General features: G+C 38.5%; 1 protein-coding gene across 1 annotated transcript in view; it reads right to left on the minus strand.

Annotated features, from left to right (window-relative positions):
- LOC127414601 (cyclin-dependent kinase 11B-like) overlaps nucleotides 1–16,937 on the minus strand; it is a 59,106-nt gene that overhangs the window by 14,240 nt on the left and 27,929 nt on the right. Inside the window, exons 9-15 of the mRNA XM_051652746.1 lie at nucleotides 14,909–15,037; nucleotides 12,837–12,905; nucleotides 12,513–12,712; nucleotides 8,544–8,756; nucleotides 3,393–3,498; nucleotides 3,171–3,292; nucleotides 2,324–2,431 (exon numbers count right to left, since the gene is read on the minus strand). Of these exons, the coding sequence (XP_051508706.1) occupies nucleotides 2,324–2,431; nucleotides 3,171–3,292; nucleotides 3,393–3,498; nucleotides 8,544–8,756; nucleotides 12,513–12,712; nucleotides 12,837–12,905; nucleotides 14,909–15,037 (947 nt within the window). The remainder of the gene's footprint in view (nucleotides 1–2,323; nucleotides 2,432–3,170; nucleotides 3,293–3,392; nucleotides 3,499–8,543; nucleotides 8,757–12,512; nucleotides 12,713–12,836; nucleotides 12,906–14,908; nucleotides 15,038–16,937) is intronic.

A 16,937-nucleotide genomic window follows, 5' to 3' on the forward strand; every position in this document is an offset into this window, starting at 1 on the left:
GTCATTATGGCCAAACAGTTCAATTTTTGTCTCATCAGACCAGAGGACATTTCTCCAAAAGTAAGATGTTTGGACCCATGGTGTTTATACTTGTGTACTATTGTTTGTACAGATGAATGTGGTACCTTCAGGCATTTGGAAATTGCTCCCAAGGATGACCCAGACTTGTGGAGGTCCACGATTTTTTTTCTGAGGTCTTGGCTGATTTCTTTTGATTTTCCCATGATGTCAAGCAAAGAGGCACTGAGTTTGAAGACAGGCCTGAAAATACATCCACAGGTACACCTCCAATTAGCCTATAAGAAGCTAATTGGCTAATTGCCTAAAGGCTTGACATCATTTTCTGGAATTTTCCAAGCTGCTTAAAAGCACCGTTAACTGATATAGTCAACTAAAGTGAAACAGTCTGTCTGTAAACAACTGTTGGAAAAATTACTCGTGTCATGCACAAAGCAGATGTCCTAAACGACTTGCTAAAACTATAGTTTGTTACTATTAAATCAGTGGAGTGGTTACATTTTTTTTTTAATAACTTCAACCTAAGTGTATGTAAACTTCTGACTTCAACTGTATATTGTGAAAATGTACATTTTATTTTAGATTTAGTTTTTGTAGCCTATCAATATGATGTCATATTGCATGTGTAATTATGAAATGACTTGTCATGTCAGGTGCACATTTTAATACAAAATTCACAACATTGTTACCTAAAATTTTAAATAAAACCCCCACATCTCAATATATAAGGGCTTGTACTATGTAAAAAGTGCAATGTAGCTGTCTGAATGTGGCATTGTTACCTCCGTGCATGTAGGGAATTGAACATTATCAGTGACAGAAAAATACTTGCTTACATATTCACGTGTTGTGCAAAGAAATGGATCAGCTTCTTTCAGCTCGTTGTTGAAAACCAATTTTTATTGGTGTATTTCTACTTGTGCTGACTTACAGGACGACAAAGAGAGCATGACGTCATTGCCATGGTAATCAGACACATTTCAGCAGATTTGCTGGGAATCGTATCGTCAAATCAACGTGCGGCGCATCAATTTCTTCTCTTCTCTGCAAACGATACCAAAGACAATAGTGAGAAGGAAAATGAGTATATTAAATAGAATTAGAAAAAAATAAAAAAAATCAGTGAGCCTACCAGCTGAAACCAGGACATAAATTACATTGTTTAGAGAATTGTCGGGACACACCTCTAAAAACGGGACGTCTGGTCACCCTACTTAAACGCAACGAGAAAACATTCCCTCATACAACATTTAATGCCATGACCTTATGAATTTAAGACTTGTTGCTCCAATTTAAGATCTTTTTAAGGCTTTATTTCGCGGAAGGGAGAATTAAGACTTTTTAAGACCTGCGGAAACCCTGTTTTATGATTCTAGTATTCTAACTTGAATGAAACACCAAGGGACCTCCCAAGTAAATTTTTTTAATCTTATGGGGAGTCCCTTAACTCTCATGGCATTCCCCCTCAATTCAAACACTGGTATCGATACAACATTGTGAGAAAAAGTACTGCGATATATCAATACATGTTTGTATCAGCACAGCCCCATTACAGAGTATATTGAGTCTAGATTACATATTTTCCATGCTTCAAGAGAATGGGCGGTCGCTGCTGTGGTGGAAATTTTCGGAATCAAGATGCAAGTTAGCTTTTCCTTCTTTCAGATTCTTTATTCATGGCTGAATAAATTCTCCCCGACCATCAGTTACACACACAGTTCTTACAGAGACCTAAACACACTCTTATTGGATTCTTTAGCTGTGATTTTCATTTCTATAATAACAGTGACTTTTACGATAGGTGATATTTCTTTTCTTAGGTCTGTCTTGAAAGGTTTGTTAAAAAATAAATTTCTGTTTGGAGAAAATGAACAGGATTTTTATTTCTGAAACTTTTCGGTTGTGCTTAATAAACAGACTAAAATCATTTATTATTTTATTATCAATTATCATTTTTGTGGTGCCCTGTTCTTTTGTTCTAGATCTTTTTAAGAGCATTGATATGTAACACCGGCTGTATCTTGTAAATGTCTGTAACGATTAAGGATTGGCAAGGAGGCGGGAACCGGCTGAGCAGTCAACGAAACTTTTTATGACATAAAAGAACTGAAACATAACATAAGACACAGAAGCACTCACACAGCAGCCGCGTTTATGTCTCTCTCTCTCTCTAACTGGTGCCCCAGGCTCGTTTTTATCCACCTCCCGGCTGATTAGGCGACACAACACCGGCCGTGCACCCTCACGGCCTGGCCACACCCTCCTAATCGTCACAATGTCATGTTTAATGATGTATTGCACTGACCTTTGCCCCCAGCAGCAGGTCAGGTGAGCGGTACCAGAGTGTGACCACTACAGGTGTGTAGGGCTTGAGAGGTGATCCATACTCTCTGGCCAAGCCAAAATCTCCAATCTACAAAACACAATACACACATTTTATTTAGTGATAATGAACGTTGGGGGGTGGGGGGGGGGATGCTTAACTGAATCATGTAATGTAGTGACAATGCAATAATCGTAAAAATAGCCAAAATTTCATTTTCTCCATGCAAAATACAAAAATGACTTTTGATTTTAGGGCAAAATATGCCCCAGGTATGTTCTTGACAGGTTTTGTGGAACACTACATGGCCAAAAGTATGTGGACACCCCATTCTAATGAACGGATTTGGCTATTCCTGTAGTTTCTGTGAGAACAAAGTTTAATGCTACTCCTTACAGTGACATTCTTGCAAATTGTGTGCTTCAAACTTTTTGGCAACAGTTTGGTGGTAGGTCCTTTTCTGTTCCAACATTACAATGCCCCTGTCCATTAAGATATGGTTTACTGAGTCTGGTGTGGAAGATCTTGACCAGCCTGCACAAAGCCACTGGGATGAATTGGAACACTGACTGTGAGCCATGTCCCAGTATATGACCTCACTGATGCTCTTGTGTCTGAATGGGAGCATATCCCCTGAGCCATGTTCCAACATCTAGTTGAAAGCTTAACCAGAAGAGTGGAAGCTGTGGAGGGATTAATGTCTTTGAATTTGAAGTTAAATGTTGAACAAGCACATATGGGTGTGATGGTCGGGAGTCCACATACTTTTGGCCAAATAGTTTATCATAAATGAATTTTACTAATGTTTGGACCCTATTTTCTTTTTGACCTTTAAAATGCCTTTGTGACTCAACAGCAGGTTAGAGGTCTTCAGGTCACGATGAAGGATCCAGTTGTCATGGAGATGTCGGACACCTCTCAAGAGCTGAATCATCAACGTCTTCACCTCACCTGCCGAGGAAAACAAATATTACTCTCATGGATAGCTACATTCATTCATGTCACTAGAATATAATGAATGACATGTAGATTAGTACAGGTTTGTTCATACCGGGCAGGAAGGGCTTTTTCATGGTCTCCATCAGACTTTTCAGATCATGCTCCACATAATTCATCACAATGTAGATTTTATCCATATTACTGCCAACAACAATCTCCTACAACATAAGTTAAAACATCACAATTAAAAAAAAGAAAACTTTAAAAATATAATTTGAAGTACCATAATCATAGAACAATTAACAAAACTTGATTAACTGTCAAGTTCAAATGTGCTCTTATTTCTCTGAACATTTTGATCAAGGAAAAAAGAAAGTATTCTGATATTAATGCTGATAGTCTTGATCATTAATTTGAGGTGTAATGATTCATAAGTTTTCTTGGCGCATTGATTAAAAATTCTGCCAATACAACTGTACTGATCTTAAAATATGACCTCATCATTTGTGATGGTCAATAATAGATTTAAAATGCTAAAACGTATTTTCATTGCAATTTGTTAAAGTAGCGTACAATATTTAAAATTATACATTTAAATACTAAAATGATTAGAGCATTTTTATTTTGGAGTGACTATTTGCACCCCAATAGTCTGGTGGAACCACAGAAATATACGTCAAACTAGACATTAGATGTCGCTGCAGTGGAAAGGGGTGGAAAGATGGTGTGAACGTGTAGTGTCATCCTAGCATCCCAGTTCGATTCCGCCTTTTGTCCCACTTTTTTTTTTACCATTCAATTTCCTATTTCCATTCTTAATATTTTGTTTAATACTACTTACAATAATAAATAAAAATTTATATAAATGTTGATTTCAACGTGGTGATTTGGTTACAGTGAATGTTGGGGAGTGCAGAGCAGGGTTTGATCCAGAGGCAGATCCGTCGATCGCACTCATTCCCTCCCGCAGCTCGGCATTGCTTGTGTGTAGATTGCATCACTGTATTACTATAGTAATATTAGAGTAACCATGTGTTTTGGCAGAAACCATAGTTTAAATGCAATTAACCTTGGTGTTACTACTGCAATATGGTGGTAATATAGTAACCATGGTTAATTTTGTGGTTACCATAATTGTACTACAAAATACCAGGGTGAAACTGTGGTTACTGTAGTAAAACCAAGGTAATTATTTTCTAAGGGAAGGTTAAGGTTAGGTTTAGGGGTTGTTGTAGGGTGTCTGTGGGACAATACAATAACATGATAAACACACTGCAGTGATGCCCATATACTGTATGTTTGTATTTAAATATCGGTGCAAATAGTATCTGCCTTTTTAATTGCCTAAGATATAATTAAGGGAAATCTTTTAAGAATCTTATAAAAGGTTGCTAGATTGAATCAATGTTCAGAATCGAATCACTTTGCAACTGAACTGAAAACCAAAGAATCCTAAATCAAATTCATGTTGCTGTCAACCTAAAAATTCACACCTTTATTACTAATTTATATTATCCTATCACAGCAGTGTGATTACAGGGCTACAGACTACAAAAACATGACTACAGAGTAATTGGCTCCTAAACTAAAACATTAAGGAGCCAAATGACAAAATTACAGAATTGCTCAATGTAGATGGTTGTCTAAAAGCAAGATAGAAAGCCAAAGAGTTAAAAATCACTTTATACACATTAACCACTTTATTAGGAACACCTGTACATCTACTTATTCATGTGATTTTCTAATCAGCCAATCATGTGACAGCAGTGCAGTGCATAAAATCATCCAGGTACAGGTCATGAGCTTCAGTTAATGTTCACATCAACCATCAGAATGTGGAAAAAATGTGATCTCAGTGATTTGGACCATGGGATAATTGTTGGTGCCAGATGGGCAGGTTTGAATATTTCTATAACTGCTGATCTCCTGGGATTTTCACACACAACAGTCTCTAGAATTTACTCAGAATGGTGCCAAAAACATCCAGTGAGGGGCAGTTCTGTGGATGGAAATGTCTTGTTGATAAGAGAGGTCAACAGAGAATGGTCAGACTGGTTCGAACTGACAAAGTCTATGGTAACTCAGATAACCACTCTGTACAATTGTGGTGAGAAGAAAAGCATCTCAGAATGCACAACATGTCGAACCTTGAGGCGGATGGGCTACAACAGCAGAACACCACGTTGGGTTCCACTTCTGTCAGCCAAGAACAGAAAACTGAGGCTACAGTGGGCCTACCATTTGTGTACATCAGCAGAAATCTAGATGTCAGACCAGATGATGTTTTTCCAATCGTCTACTGTAAAATTATAAAGGAGGTATATAAACTTATTCGTTTAATAGTGAACGCAAAGCGCTCCAGTTTCACTTTAACTTAACAACCGTGTAATGGGGGCCTGGGCAGCTCAGCGAGTAAAGACGCTGACTACCATCCCTGGAATCGCGAGTTCAAATCCAGGGCATGCTGAGTGACTCCAGCCAGGTCTCCTAAGCAACCAAATTGGCCCGGTTGCTAGGGAGGGTAGAGTCACATGGGGTAACCTCCTCGTGGTCGCTATAATGTGGTTCGCTCTCGGTGGGGCGCGTGGTGAGTTGTGCGTGGATGCCGCGGAGAATAGCGTGAAGCCTCCACACGCGCTACGTCTCCGCGGTAACGTGCTCAACAAGTCACGTGATAAAATGCGTGGATTGACGTCTCAGACACGGAGGCAACTGAGATTCGTCCTCCGCCACCCGGATTGAGGCGAGTCACTACGCCACGAGGAACTGGGCATCCCAAATTGGGGAGAAAAAGAGAGAAAAGAAAAAAACAAAAAACAACAACAACCGTGTAATGACAAAAGTCTGTTGTCACTGCAGGTTCATTCACAAAGTGTTAATGACACGCAGTGACTACCTACTCTATTTCTGTGGAGATGATAAAATGCAAGAAACAGAATTTCAAAATCTTCCTTCATGAGAAATAAGGGCTCGTAAGTTAATCAGAGAGCCTTAAAATAATGTTTGAAAGTGAATTTCAAAAATATTTTACAATTGCAATGTAATGTAATATAATATAATAGCTAAATTCTGGCCTGTTAATAGTTCATAGAATATCAAAATCCACAAAATCAGGTAGATTCTTTTCATATTTGGCTCCTAAAATATGGAATAGTCTCCCAAACACTGTTCGGGATGCAGACACACTCACTCAGTTTAAGTCTAGACTAAAGACTCATCTATTTAGCCAGGCATACACCTAATTTATCCATCAACTCACAATTAGGCTGCTTTAGTTAGGTCTGCCGGAACCAGAAACATCCATCATGATTTATAACTCTGCAAAAAATTGAATGGCATCTACGCTCATATTAATATTTTTGTTTCCATGTCTCAGTCTTGGGATTCATATCCCGAGGTTACCAGAGCCAACAAGATCTAGCTCCATTCCTGCTTGGTGTCGGACTCCACTGCTATGTGAGTGATGGCGACAAACTACAGCCGGTGCTAGCCAGACATCACTTCAATATTTATCAAAGGACTTCAGAGAAGGAACTGATGCCAACTCCAACTGTAAGACATGGGATACTTCATATGCCACTGCCTGAACCTTGGACTTAGGATGGATCCCACCGAACCTCACCGAAATGACCTGCTGGTTGAACTGCGATGTACCTCATTGATCTCTGCCTGCATCACCTTTGTCTATTGATGGACTACACTCTTGAAATGAAATACATAGTCTATCATTTAATTTTCAACAAAAGCCTTCATCAGCCAACTAACAAGGACAGTGCATCTATGAGAATTTCTGCAGTTAATCCAGGATGAACTTCAAAGACATTAGTCTTTAATCTTACAGTTCTTTCAAAATCTTTGTTTAAACACTGACCCTTAACACTTACTTAGTTTAATAATTTTAAACCATGATGTGCACTATAAATAATTAAGTAATATTGGCTTTATTTTCATGATGTTAGCCAGAGGGGAACTGGCCCCCACAGTGAGCCTGGTTTCTCCCAAGGTTATTTTTCTCCATTAACCAACATCTTATGGAGTTTTGTGTTCCCTGACACAGTTGCCTTCGGCTTGCTCACTGGGTTTCTAAATACAATAATTATTTAATAACTTATTTTTAAAAACAATTCACAATCGTATTTTATCACACTACACAATGATGACTATAACACTTTATAGATATTACAGTTTTATCTTCTGTTAATGCATGATTTTCTGTAAAGCTGCTTTGAAATGATGTGTGATGTGAAAAGCGCTATACAAATAAAAATGACTTGATTTGACTAAACAGGATGGCTGGGTTACAAAACAAAAGAAAAAAAAAGTGTGAAAATTAAAATGGACCAAGACTAAATCTGACAAATAAATAGATATATTTTAATTTAGAAATATTTTGATAATTAAAATATGATTTGAATTATTTTAAAATTTATACTTTATATTTTCAATTCGATTTTCATTCATACGTTTTTGAAGCCTGAAAAGTCTTAAACCCTTATTTTATTATATGACCCAAGCTAAATTTGTATAAATGACTTTGTTGCGTGCATGAAGCACGCATTGTGACAATTTGTGTGATAATTAAGTCATATTCGTGAAAGACCTAAAACAGACAATTAATCATCATAATTGCAATTATTTATTTGACAATTAATCGTCAGCCAAATTTCATTATCGTGACAGTCCTAATTTTCATTATTAGGTCCTAACCTTGTGAATATTTCTGTTAAAAATGTGTATGAAATTTCAAACAGTGACAACACCTTGTATCATTAATAAAAATGCAATTTCATGACATCATAAAAATGTGAATGTGAATGTGAAATTTGTGCATTTTTAAAAAGCTAAAATGTGATTAAAATGATAAGGTGAAATATAAAAATAAAATGTACAATATACTATATTGCGTGAAGTCATATATATGAAGAGGCCCCCTTTCTCAGTTTGCTTATCTTTTTCAGTTGCATTAAGCTTCCATGTTGTCAAAAGTGTCAAAAATGTTCTAGCCAATGCTGATTCTTTCTCCAACATGACCAAAGAGGGTTGTTTGATAAATTGTAATCAATTGTAATATATCATTAACTTGTAATTAATCTGTAATGAAACGTAATAATTAGCCTTCCAACAGTGTGGGTGTGAAATGTACCTTATTATTTTACATGTATCACTAATCATAAATAACTTTAGTGGCTGAATTCACACTACTGCATATCTCATGAATGACAGAGGCGTTATCTACAGTATTGCTTTAACACTCTGTTCTCACCCTGACGGTGACAATGTTTGGGTGCTGGGCTTTCAAGATGGTGTTAATCTCTCGAAGTGAGGTGATGGGGAAGCCTTCCTTCTCCTTCTCCATCTTCAGTCTCTTCAGGGCCACAATTTCATCAGTCTTCTTGTCTTTGGCTCTGTAGACGACTCCATAAGTGCCCTCTTCAATGCGGTTCAAACACTGAAACTCCTCCACACTCCGACAGCCCTGAACCACAACACGCACAACACATTATCACTCTGTTCCAAAACCTACGGAGCTGCCTTGCTCAGGGTTGCTGCAGAGTTTTTAAAATCAAATGTAAGACTTAAGACCTTTTTCAAGACCTGAACAAATACAATTAATACTGTATCCCCATACCAAAACAAACCAGCACAATCTCAAAATAAATCATGTATCACAGACTCTTTCTTAAACAGGCAGGGGCACATTCAACATGGCCTTAACATTGATCATCAGTTAAACAGGGTAGGATATATGCTAGTTTAAAATACTTAAGACATGTTTACACATATATATCACATTAAAATTAGTTTATGTACCATTATATAAATAGATACAAATCAGAGGTCTACCGATATTGGATTGTGCTGATTCAATAATGTGTTGAAAGAAAGCCAGTTAATCTGCCAATAGGTTTTTTTTTTAAATTGGTAACCTATATTTAATGTTCTTAGTCTTTTCCTTCCTGTGATGGGGAGGGCCAGACTGAGGCTACAAGAGTCCAAATTGAATTAAATTCCAGATGCAGTATGTGGTGCAACCAAAATACCAATAACCAGGGGGGAAAAAAGAAAAAAGATTTGATTCATAGTGCAGAACTTTTACGTTTAAAAGCTAAAATACAAGGGGGACTCTTATTCTGAAATGTTAGCGCTTCACTGCACCCAGCTGCTCACTCAAACAGATAAGGGAAATAAAATGTGCACTCCTACAATAATCTACAATGCAGGGGCATTGCTAGACTTCAGTGACATCCGGGGCTTAGCCCACAGGGAAGAAGAATCTTTCCTTCCATGACTTAAAAAATGATCACCATACCTGTCAAATAATAATTATATTAAGCGCAACACTGACACCGGTTCAGAACTTTATATGAGAAAACGTCAATAAAGAGGACAATAAACGGATCAAACCCATTTTAATTTAAATTGCGGAGGATCAAAGCGAGAATTACAACTTGGAGTCTCATTGTTCATAGTGCAGAAACTAATGCTAACAATAAAATCTCATTTCAATTTGCAATTGTCGTTTATCCTAATATTTTGAGAATAAAGTAAAAATAACGAGAAGTCAAAGCATTATGAGATTAAAGTTGTAATATTTTGAGAATAAATCAAAAGGAAAGTGGAGCGTTTGGGTCTTTACATACAACATCACTAACCAGGAAGATAACTTGGCTATACAACCGAGCTGAATTTGTGGGTAGTTTTTGCGAGCTCGCTGTTCATAAATGAGGTGTGCATTAATACAGGAGTTTTCAACATGTGAGACATCGGCTCACACTCAAGTGAAGCGAAAAATAATTGGAACTTCTGTGAATTATATAAGTCCATATCAAGATATTGTATGTGGTAACATCCCCTTACAGTACTGTTTTAGAGAGGAAAACCCAATAACAATGGCAAGCGGGACTGCTCGAATCTGTCTGGTTCTTTCTCAATATCCTACATAACCGCTGCAGTGTCCAGATACTAATAATAATTCTGTGCTGATGCACCAAAAGACCAAGGATTTCTTTATTGCTAAATCATATCCTAAAGGATGATTCAACTCAATCCTCCACATCCATCACTTGCATTAATGAAGCTGCAGGCTTGGCGTCCGTTCTATTGTTGTGATAATGACGCTCTGTTTAGCCTAATATTGATTTTTTTCTCTTTCTAATATTTCTACTTTGTTCCCACAATGCTAAGACTTTATTCTAATAAGTTTTACTTTATTCTCATACCAAATTTAATATCATAATGCTACAACTTCATTCTCATAATTTTTACTTTATTCGCAAAATATTACTACTTTATTATCAAAAATGTTATTTAACGTGGCAATGAAACACCATCATGGGATCACCGTGTAAAGTTAAAAATAACTTTAATGGGGGCCTGGGTAGCTCAGCGAGTATTGACGCTGACTATCACCCCTTGAGTCGCGAGTTCGAATCCAGGGTGTGCTGAGTGACTCCAGCCAGGTCTCCCAAGCAACCAAATTGGCCCGGTTGCTAGGGAGGGTAGAGTCACATGGGGTAAACTACTCGTGCTCACTATAATGTGGTTCTCGCTCTCCGTGGGGCATGTGGTGAGTTGTGCGTGGATGCCGCGGAGAATAGTGTGAAGACTCCACATGAGCTATGTCTCCGCGATAACACGCTCAACAAGCCACGTGATGAGATGAGCAGATTGACGGTCTCAGACGCGGAGGCAACTGAGATTCGTCCTCCACCACCCGGATTGAGGCGAATCACTACGCCACCACGTGGACTTAGAGCGCATTGGGAATTGGGCATTCCAAATTGGAGAAAAAGGGGAAAGAAAAAAAAACGTTAATTTTATAAACGCATCTCGAAACACCTGCGTTGGGTTTCATGACTGTTATTAAACATGATTCCAGATTGTTTTTAACAAAGCAAAGTTTCAATGCTTGATAAACGGTAAGAGTGTTTTTTCTCCTTTTGCTCTGGTGTGCAGACTTAAGTACAATAATTAGACAAGCTCAATGTCATTTGACTTTAAACCATTTAAAAATCAAGGCACCTCAAAGAGGCTATTTAACTCAACGCACATGACATGGAAATGCGAACCAGCCCGGGCAGAGCGCATATACAGGCAGTGACCATTTGATCATTTTTGATTGACTTTAATGTGAGATTTCATCATTTTAATGATTTAATATTTTAGGCTTATAGCTCAATGTGCTGCTATTTTGAGTTGCGTTTGAGGAAATTCCATTGCAATAAACATTCTTTATTCCCGTGTTCCGACTCCCGACTAAACCCAAATAACCGAACAAGATGACTGGTGCATGCATTAAAATCTACTTGGTGTGTGGATTGTGAACAAATGAATATTACAAATGAGGCTTATAGACTATGTATTTAGAAATCAAGCTTGCATAATAAAACCTCAGTGCCTCTGAAACAGAAAAGCTGCACCCCTATGAGAGAAAATGGAAAGCTCCCACTCGAGGCATTCATAACGATTCGTCTGATGAACTTGAGCATGAACAGCAGGTAAAAGTCAAAGTGCGAACTGTCAAGTAATGCAAGTTGGACTCACTGATCGGAATTAATTTACATTTCAAGCCAGAATTGCAGCCTGCCTTGTTGCTTTTTACCCTGATGTAATAAACATTTAGCTTTATTTATTTATTTTTTCTCATCACAATAAAACATTCGGTTCTATTAACAAAAGACAGCCGTGCCGCTGCTACAACGTATAACAATATAAACAAAGTAAACAATGTCATATTTCATCATCATTATTAACAGGTGATCATTAGTCATAACTTGTCATAAATGTCTGATCTGGCCTAATGATTGCAGACTGTTCTGCAACAGCTGGAAACACACACAAACCCCCACGTGCTTGGATAAAATACAAAAGTGCCGTGTTTTCACTCTGAAAGATGCAACACATGCATTTACTTAATTAAATCATATTCTTCTGAAGTTTGATAATTACATTAGGTCTTATCACAATTCCTGTCTTTCTGCCACAAATTTAAGACCTCTTTTGTTGTATCATTTAAGATATTTAAGACTTTTTATGACCTTAAATTTTGGAAAACTGAATTTAAGACACTGTAAGACTTTAAGGATCTGCAAGAACACTGTTGCTGTCTGCTGCCTACTGAATGAAATCCAATAAAGCATGTTTAAAGCTTAATCCATCACCTGTTGATGGCTTTTTTTCACCATGTTCATCGCAGGCAGGTTTGTGCGCGTGTGTGATTGTGTTTGTGTACCTGTAAAGCAGGCAGGTATTTGGGCAGCTCTTTCTTCAGCTCTACAGGTGAGATGGGAGGTGATTCGGGGATGTAGTTGTCTTCTGGAGTGGCCGAGTGAGTGTGAGACTGTGGCGTGACATCAACTGCTTCATCAACTTCCTCTGCCTCCTCTTCCTCACTGCTCACCTCTGAGTCATGATCAAATCGTGACTCTGGAACTGCCACATCAAACACTTTCAAGCACAGCCATTACACACACACAACCGCACCTTATGGCAGCAAAACGATACTAATGAAGGACATATTTTATAATGCTATTTAAAAGAGTAAGACATCACTCACTTGGGGGGATGTGATCTCCATTCTCTATGTCCTCTTCATCCTCCTCTGACTGATCCACACTTAAGTCGCCTGAGAAAAGCACAACAACCTTCTAGCTCATACAGTATGTCAGTGAATGTCCAAGAGCTTTAACATTTCAGAGTGTTGATAGACATTAACAGTGACCATAATCACTCACTCAGTTAGTGATGCACTGATATTGGATTTTGGCAGATATGAAATGCCAATTAAAACAATAAGCCACGAGAGACTGTGGTACAATAAGAATAAAGCACGGCTTTAGAAAACACTCAATTCTGATTGGATGGGCCACACTTGTGTGTATTTTCACTTCACAAAACCGTTTGCCTTTATGGCAAGCAATTCTTTTACACTTCAGGACATCACTGAGCAAGCAAGCTCATGCAGAGAAAAAGCACTATCACTATTTTTGATTAAATGTTTGTTGTTGGGCATCAAGTTTATTTATTGAAATCCTATATATAGTGCAAGAAACTATCTTTCAGTATAAGATCATTAACTGTAAAGGCTACAATAGTTCATCTTAGAAAGGAGGTCAAAACAGTTAATTAAAAGTATAGGGTTTGCAAACATAGAGGAGCATTTAAATATGAGACACATGCTGTCCTGTCAACAGACTACATCCAAAACATTAACCGATGTTACTTGTATGTGATATTAATGAATCCACATGAGATCAGCAAAAGAAGCTTTTTAACTCCTCGGTGATGATTTACAGTGATATGCAGTAGATCATTTGTCAAGTTTACATTCTGCAATCATGGCGCTATTGCTAACACTAACATGTTATGCACCAGTTACCATCTGTTATTGCATTTTACAGATTTAATCAAAAAAATAAATAAATAAAAACAACAACATGGTCTTGGAAAATGTCTCTGTGTGAACGATACAGATGTAGATACTTTTGCAGCAACTCGGACACTCTGCACTCCAGTGTGTTTATGTTGCCTGATCTACACGTTTTCTAGTTAATTTCTTAAAGTCAAAGTCAAGTTAAAGTCAAAATATGCATCAAAGTAGGCGGAGCCCCCACACCCACTGATGACACGGACCAATGGCAATACGTTTTTTTTTTTTACTAGCAAACAAATTTGAATATTTTATTTTATTTTTTATCCCCAATTTGGAATGCCCAATTCCCACTACTTAGTAGGTCCTTGTGGTGGCGCGGTTACTCACCTCAATCCGGATGGCGGAGGATGAATTTCAGTTGCCTCCGCTTCTGAGACCGTCAATCCACGCATCTTATCACGTGACTCGTTGTGTATGACACCGCGGAGACTCACAGCATGTGGAGGATCATGCTACTCTCCGCGATCCACGCACAACTTACCACACGCCCCATTGAGAGCGAGAACCACTAATCGTGACCACGAGGAGGTTACCCCATGTGACTCTACTCTCCCTAGCAACCAGGCCAATTTGGTTGCTTAGGAGACCTGGCTGGAGTCACTCAGCACACCCTGGATTCTAACTCACGACTCACGAGAGGGGTGGTATTCAGCGTCAATACTCATTGAGCTACCCAGACCCCCACAGAGTCCTTTATATTTAAAGATTAAAGACATTACAGTTACATGTTACTACATTCAGAGGAGGCTTTGCTTTTCTTTACAACCATTTATAACGGAGTGGTTTACAGTGTCCTGTTGCTTCCAAACTGAAGACAAAAAGGGTTTTTACTTTTTGTGAAAAAACAAAAAATGTATGCAATTTATTCAGTAACATTTATATGTTAAATGTTTTAGTACACATGAATTCATGAAATGTATATACTTTAGTTTTATGTTTTAAATGCAGGATATAAAATGTGGCTTTTTTATCCAATAAATAAAATAAATAATAAACCAATTGCTCCATCATCAAAATAAACATCAGTTGCAGCACTAAATCTACATAAACAATTCTTTCTTCAAGTAATAGAGTCCATTAGTTTAATTGTAGGTGATACTGTGAATATACAGACTTGGCACATTAAGACGCATGTATAGGCGATCATCCGATCTGAAACTCTAACTTATTAACATGGTGTGTGTGTGTGTAGTAACCTCTGCTCTGTTCTGAGCCCTCAGAGTCTGATGCTGTTTCACCCTCTTCATTTCCTTCACTCTGACTGCTGGACTCCAATTCATTATTCTCCTCACCACCATCATCATCCTCAGAGCCCGAACCAGAGCCTGACAACACACACACACACAAAAACTAAATATGAGAAATGCCTTTTGCTGCATTTAATATGAAAATAAACATGATTTGATTAATTGATCTTAACTTTTATGTTACTCAACAATTGAAATGGGTCACAGACTAAAAAAGGTCAAGAACCCCTGCACTAACCAGATCTGACCAGACAGAGAGAGAGAGAGAGAGAGAGAGCAGGGCTCGACAATAAGGACTGCCCGATGGCCCAGGGCCAGTATGAGAGAGATTCAGGCCAGTTACTAGAACTGTTACTTGCCTGATCGGGCCAGTGCTGCACTTATAACATTAGTGCAAGCAAACAACAAGCGAGAGAGCACAAAAATTACACTGAGTGAACAAAGTATTGTAACCGACAAGCAAGTGCGATTCTATTTAGCTCGCAAAGACGCATGAGAGCATAATATACTGGATGCACTATGGCACAGTGGCGTGCACGCATAAGAGCATGCAGACACCGAGCGCACTCTCCTAGCACTGTCCTCGCTCTTTTCCAAGTGTCTTAGCAGCAGCTATTACCAATGTGAAGAAAATAGCAGGAAAAAAACCCACTTTTGCACGTCTTGCACAACATTTTAAGTAGGCCTGTCCCCGCACATTCAGTGTTCATAGTGTGCGAAATCCCCACATTTTTACATGTTGGTGAAAATTAGTAATCCACACATTGGAACACAAGAAATCAACAGTTTCTTAATCCATGTCTCTCCATGCATATGTCTCATCAGCATCTCTCTCCGTGCAGCGTAGACTGTTTAACATGCATGTGCTCTCGTAAAGGGACAGAGAGCTAGTTTTATTCCCACTGTAAAAAAACAAACACATTTTCTCTCATTAATTAGCCTTTACAGATGAAGCGCAGAATGAGACGTAATAAACTTTGTTAAACCCTGATTATACACGTGCCTGGAAATCACGAGTTGCTCAGTATCCAAAAAGTATACATTTAATTAGGTGATGTTTCAAAATGTAAACGTTAATTCGACATGATAATGCCGTTTGATATGAAAAGAAGCAAAACTGCTATTAGGCTATTATTACCAGAGCTGTTCAGCTGCAGGTTGAAGATGAATATTTGAAACAGTCTACTTCATATCATCCTCATAAAACATCTGCTACATGTCTCATTTCTGGACCGTACAGGTATTTTTGTTTTTGTTCATTGTACACTATATTGCCAAAAGTATTCGCTCATCTGCCTTTAGACGCATATGAACTTAAGTGACATCCCATTCTTAATCCACAGGGTTTAATATGACGTCGGCCCACCCTTTGCAGCTATAACAGCTTCAACTCTTCTGGGAAGGCTTTCCACAAGGTTTAGGAGTGTGTTTATGGGAATTTTTGACCATTCTTCCAGAAGCGCATTTGTGAGGTCAGACACTGATGTTAGACGAGAAGGTCTGGCTCGCAGTCTTCGCTCTAATTCATCCCAAAGGTGCTCTATCGGATTGAGGTCAGGACTCTGTGCAGGCCAGGCAAGTTCTTCCAAACCAAACTCGCTCATCCATGTCTTTATGGACCTTGCTTTGTGCACTGGTGCGCAGTCATGTTGGAACAGGAAGGGGCCATCCCCAAACTGTTCCCACAAAGTTGGGAGCATGGAATTGTCCAAAATCTCTTGGTATGCTAAAGCATTCAGAGTTCCTTTCACTGGAACTAAGGGGCCAAGCCCAGCTCCTGAAAAACAACCCCACACCATAATCCCCTCTCCACCAAACTTCACAGTTGGCACAATGCAGTCAGACAAGTACCGTTCTCCTGGCAACCGCCAAACCCAGACTCATCCATCAGATTGCCAGATGGAGAAGCGTGATTCGTCACTCCAGAGAACGCGTCTCCACTGCTCTAGAGTCCAGTGGCGGCGTGCTTTACACCACT

Source organism: Myxocyprinus asiaticus, chromosome 24 (genome assembly GCF_019703515.2).
Source record: "Myxocyprinus asiaticus isolate MX2 ecotype Aquarium Trade chromosome 24, UBuf_Myxa_2, whole genome shotgun sequence".
Lineage (NCBI taxonomy): Eukaryota > Metazoa > Chordata > Actinopteri > Cypriniformes > Catostomidae > Myxocyprinus > Myxocyprinus asiaticus.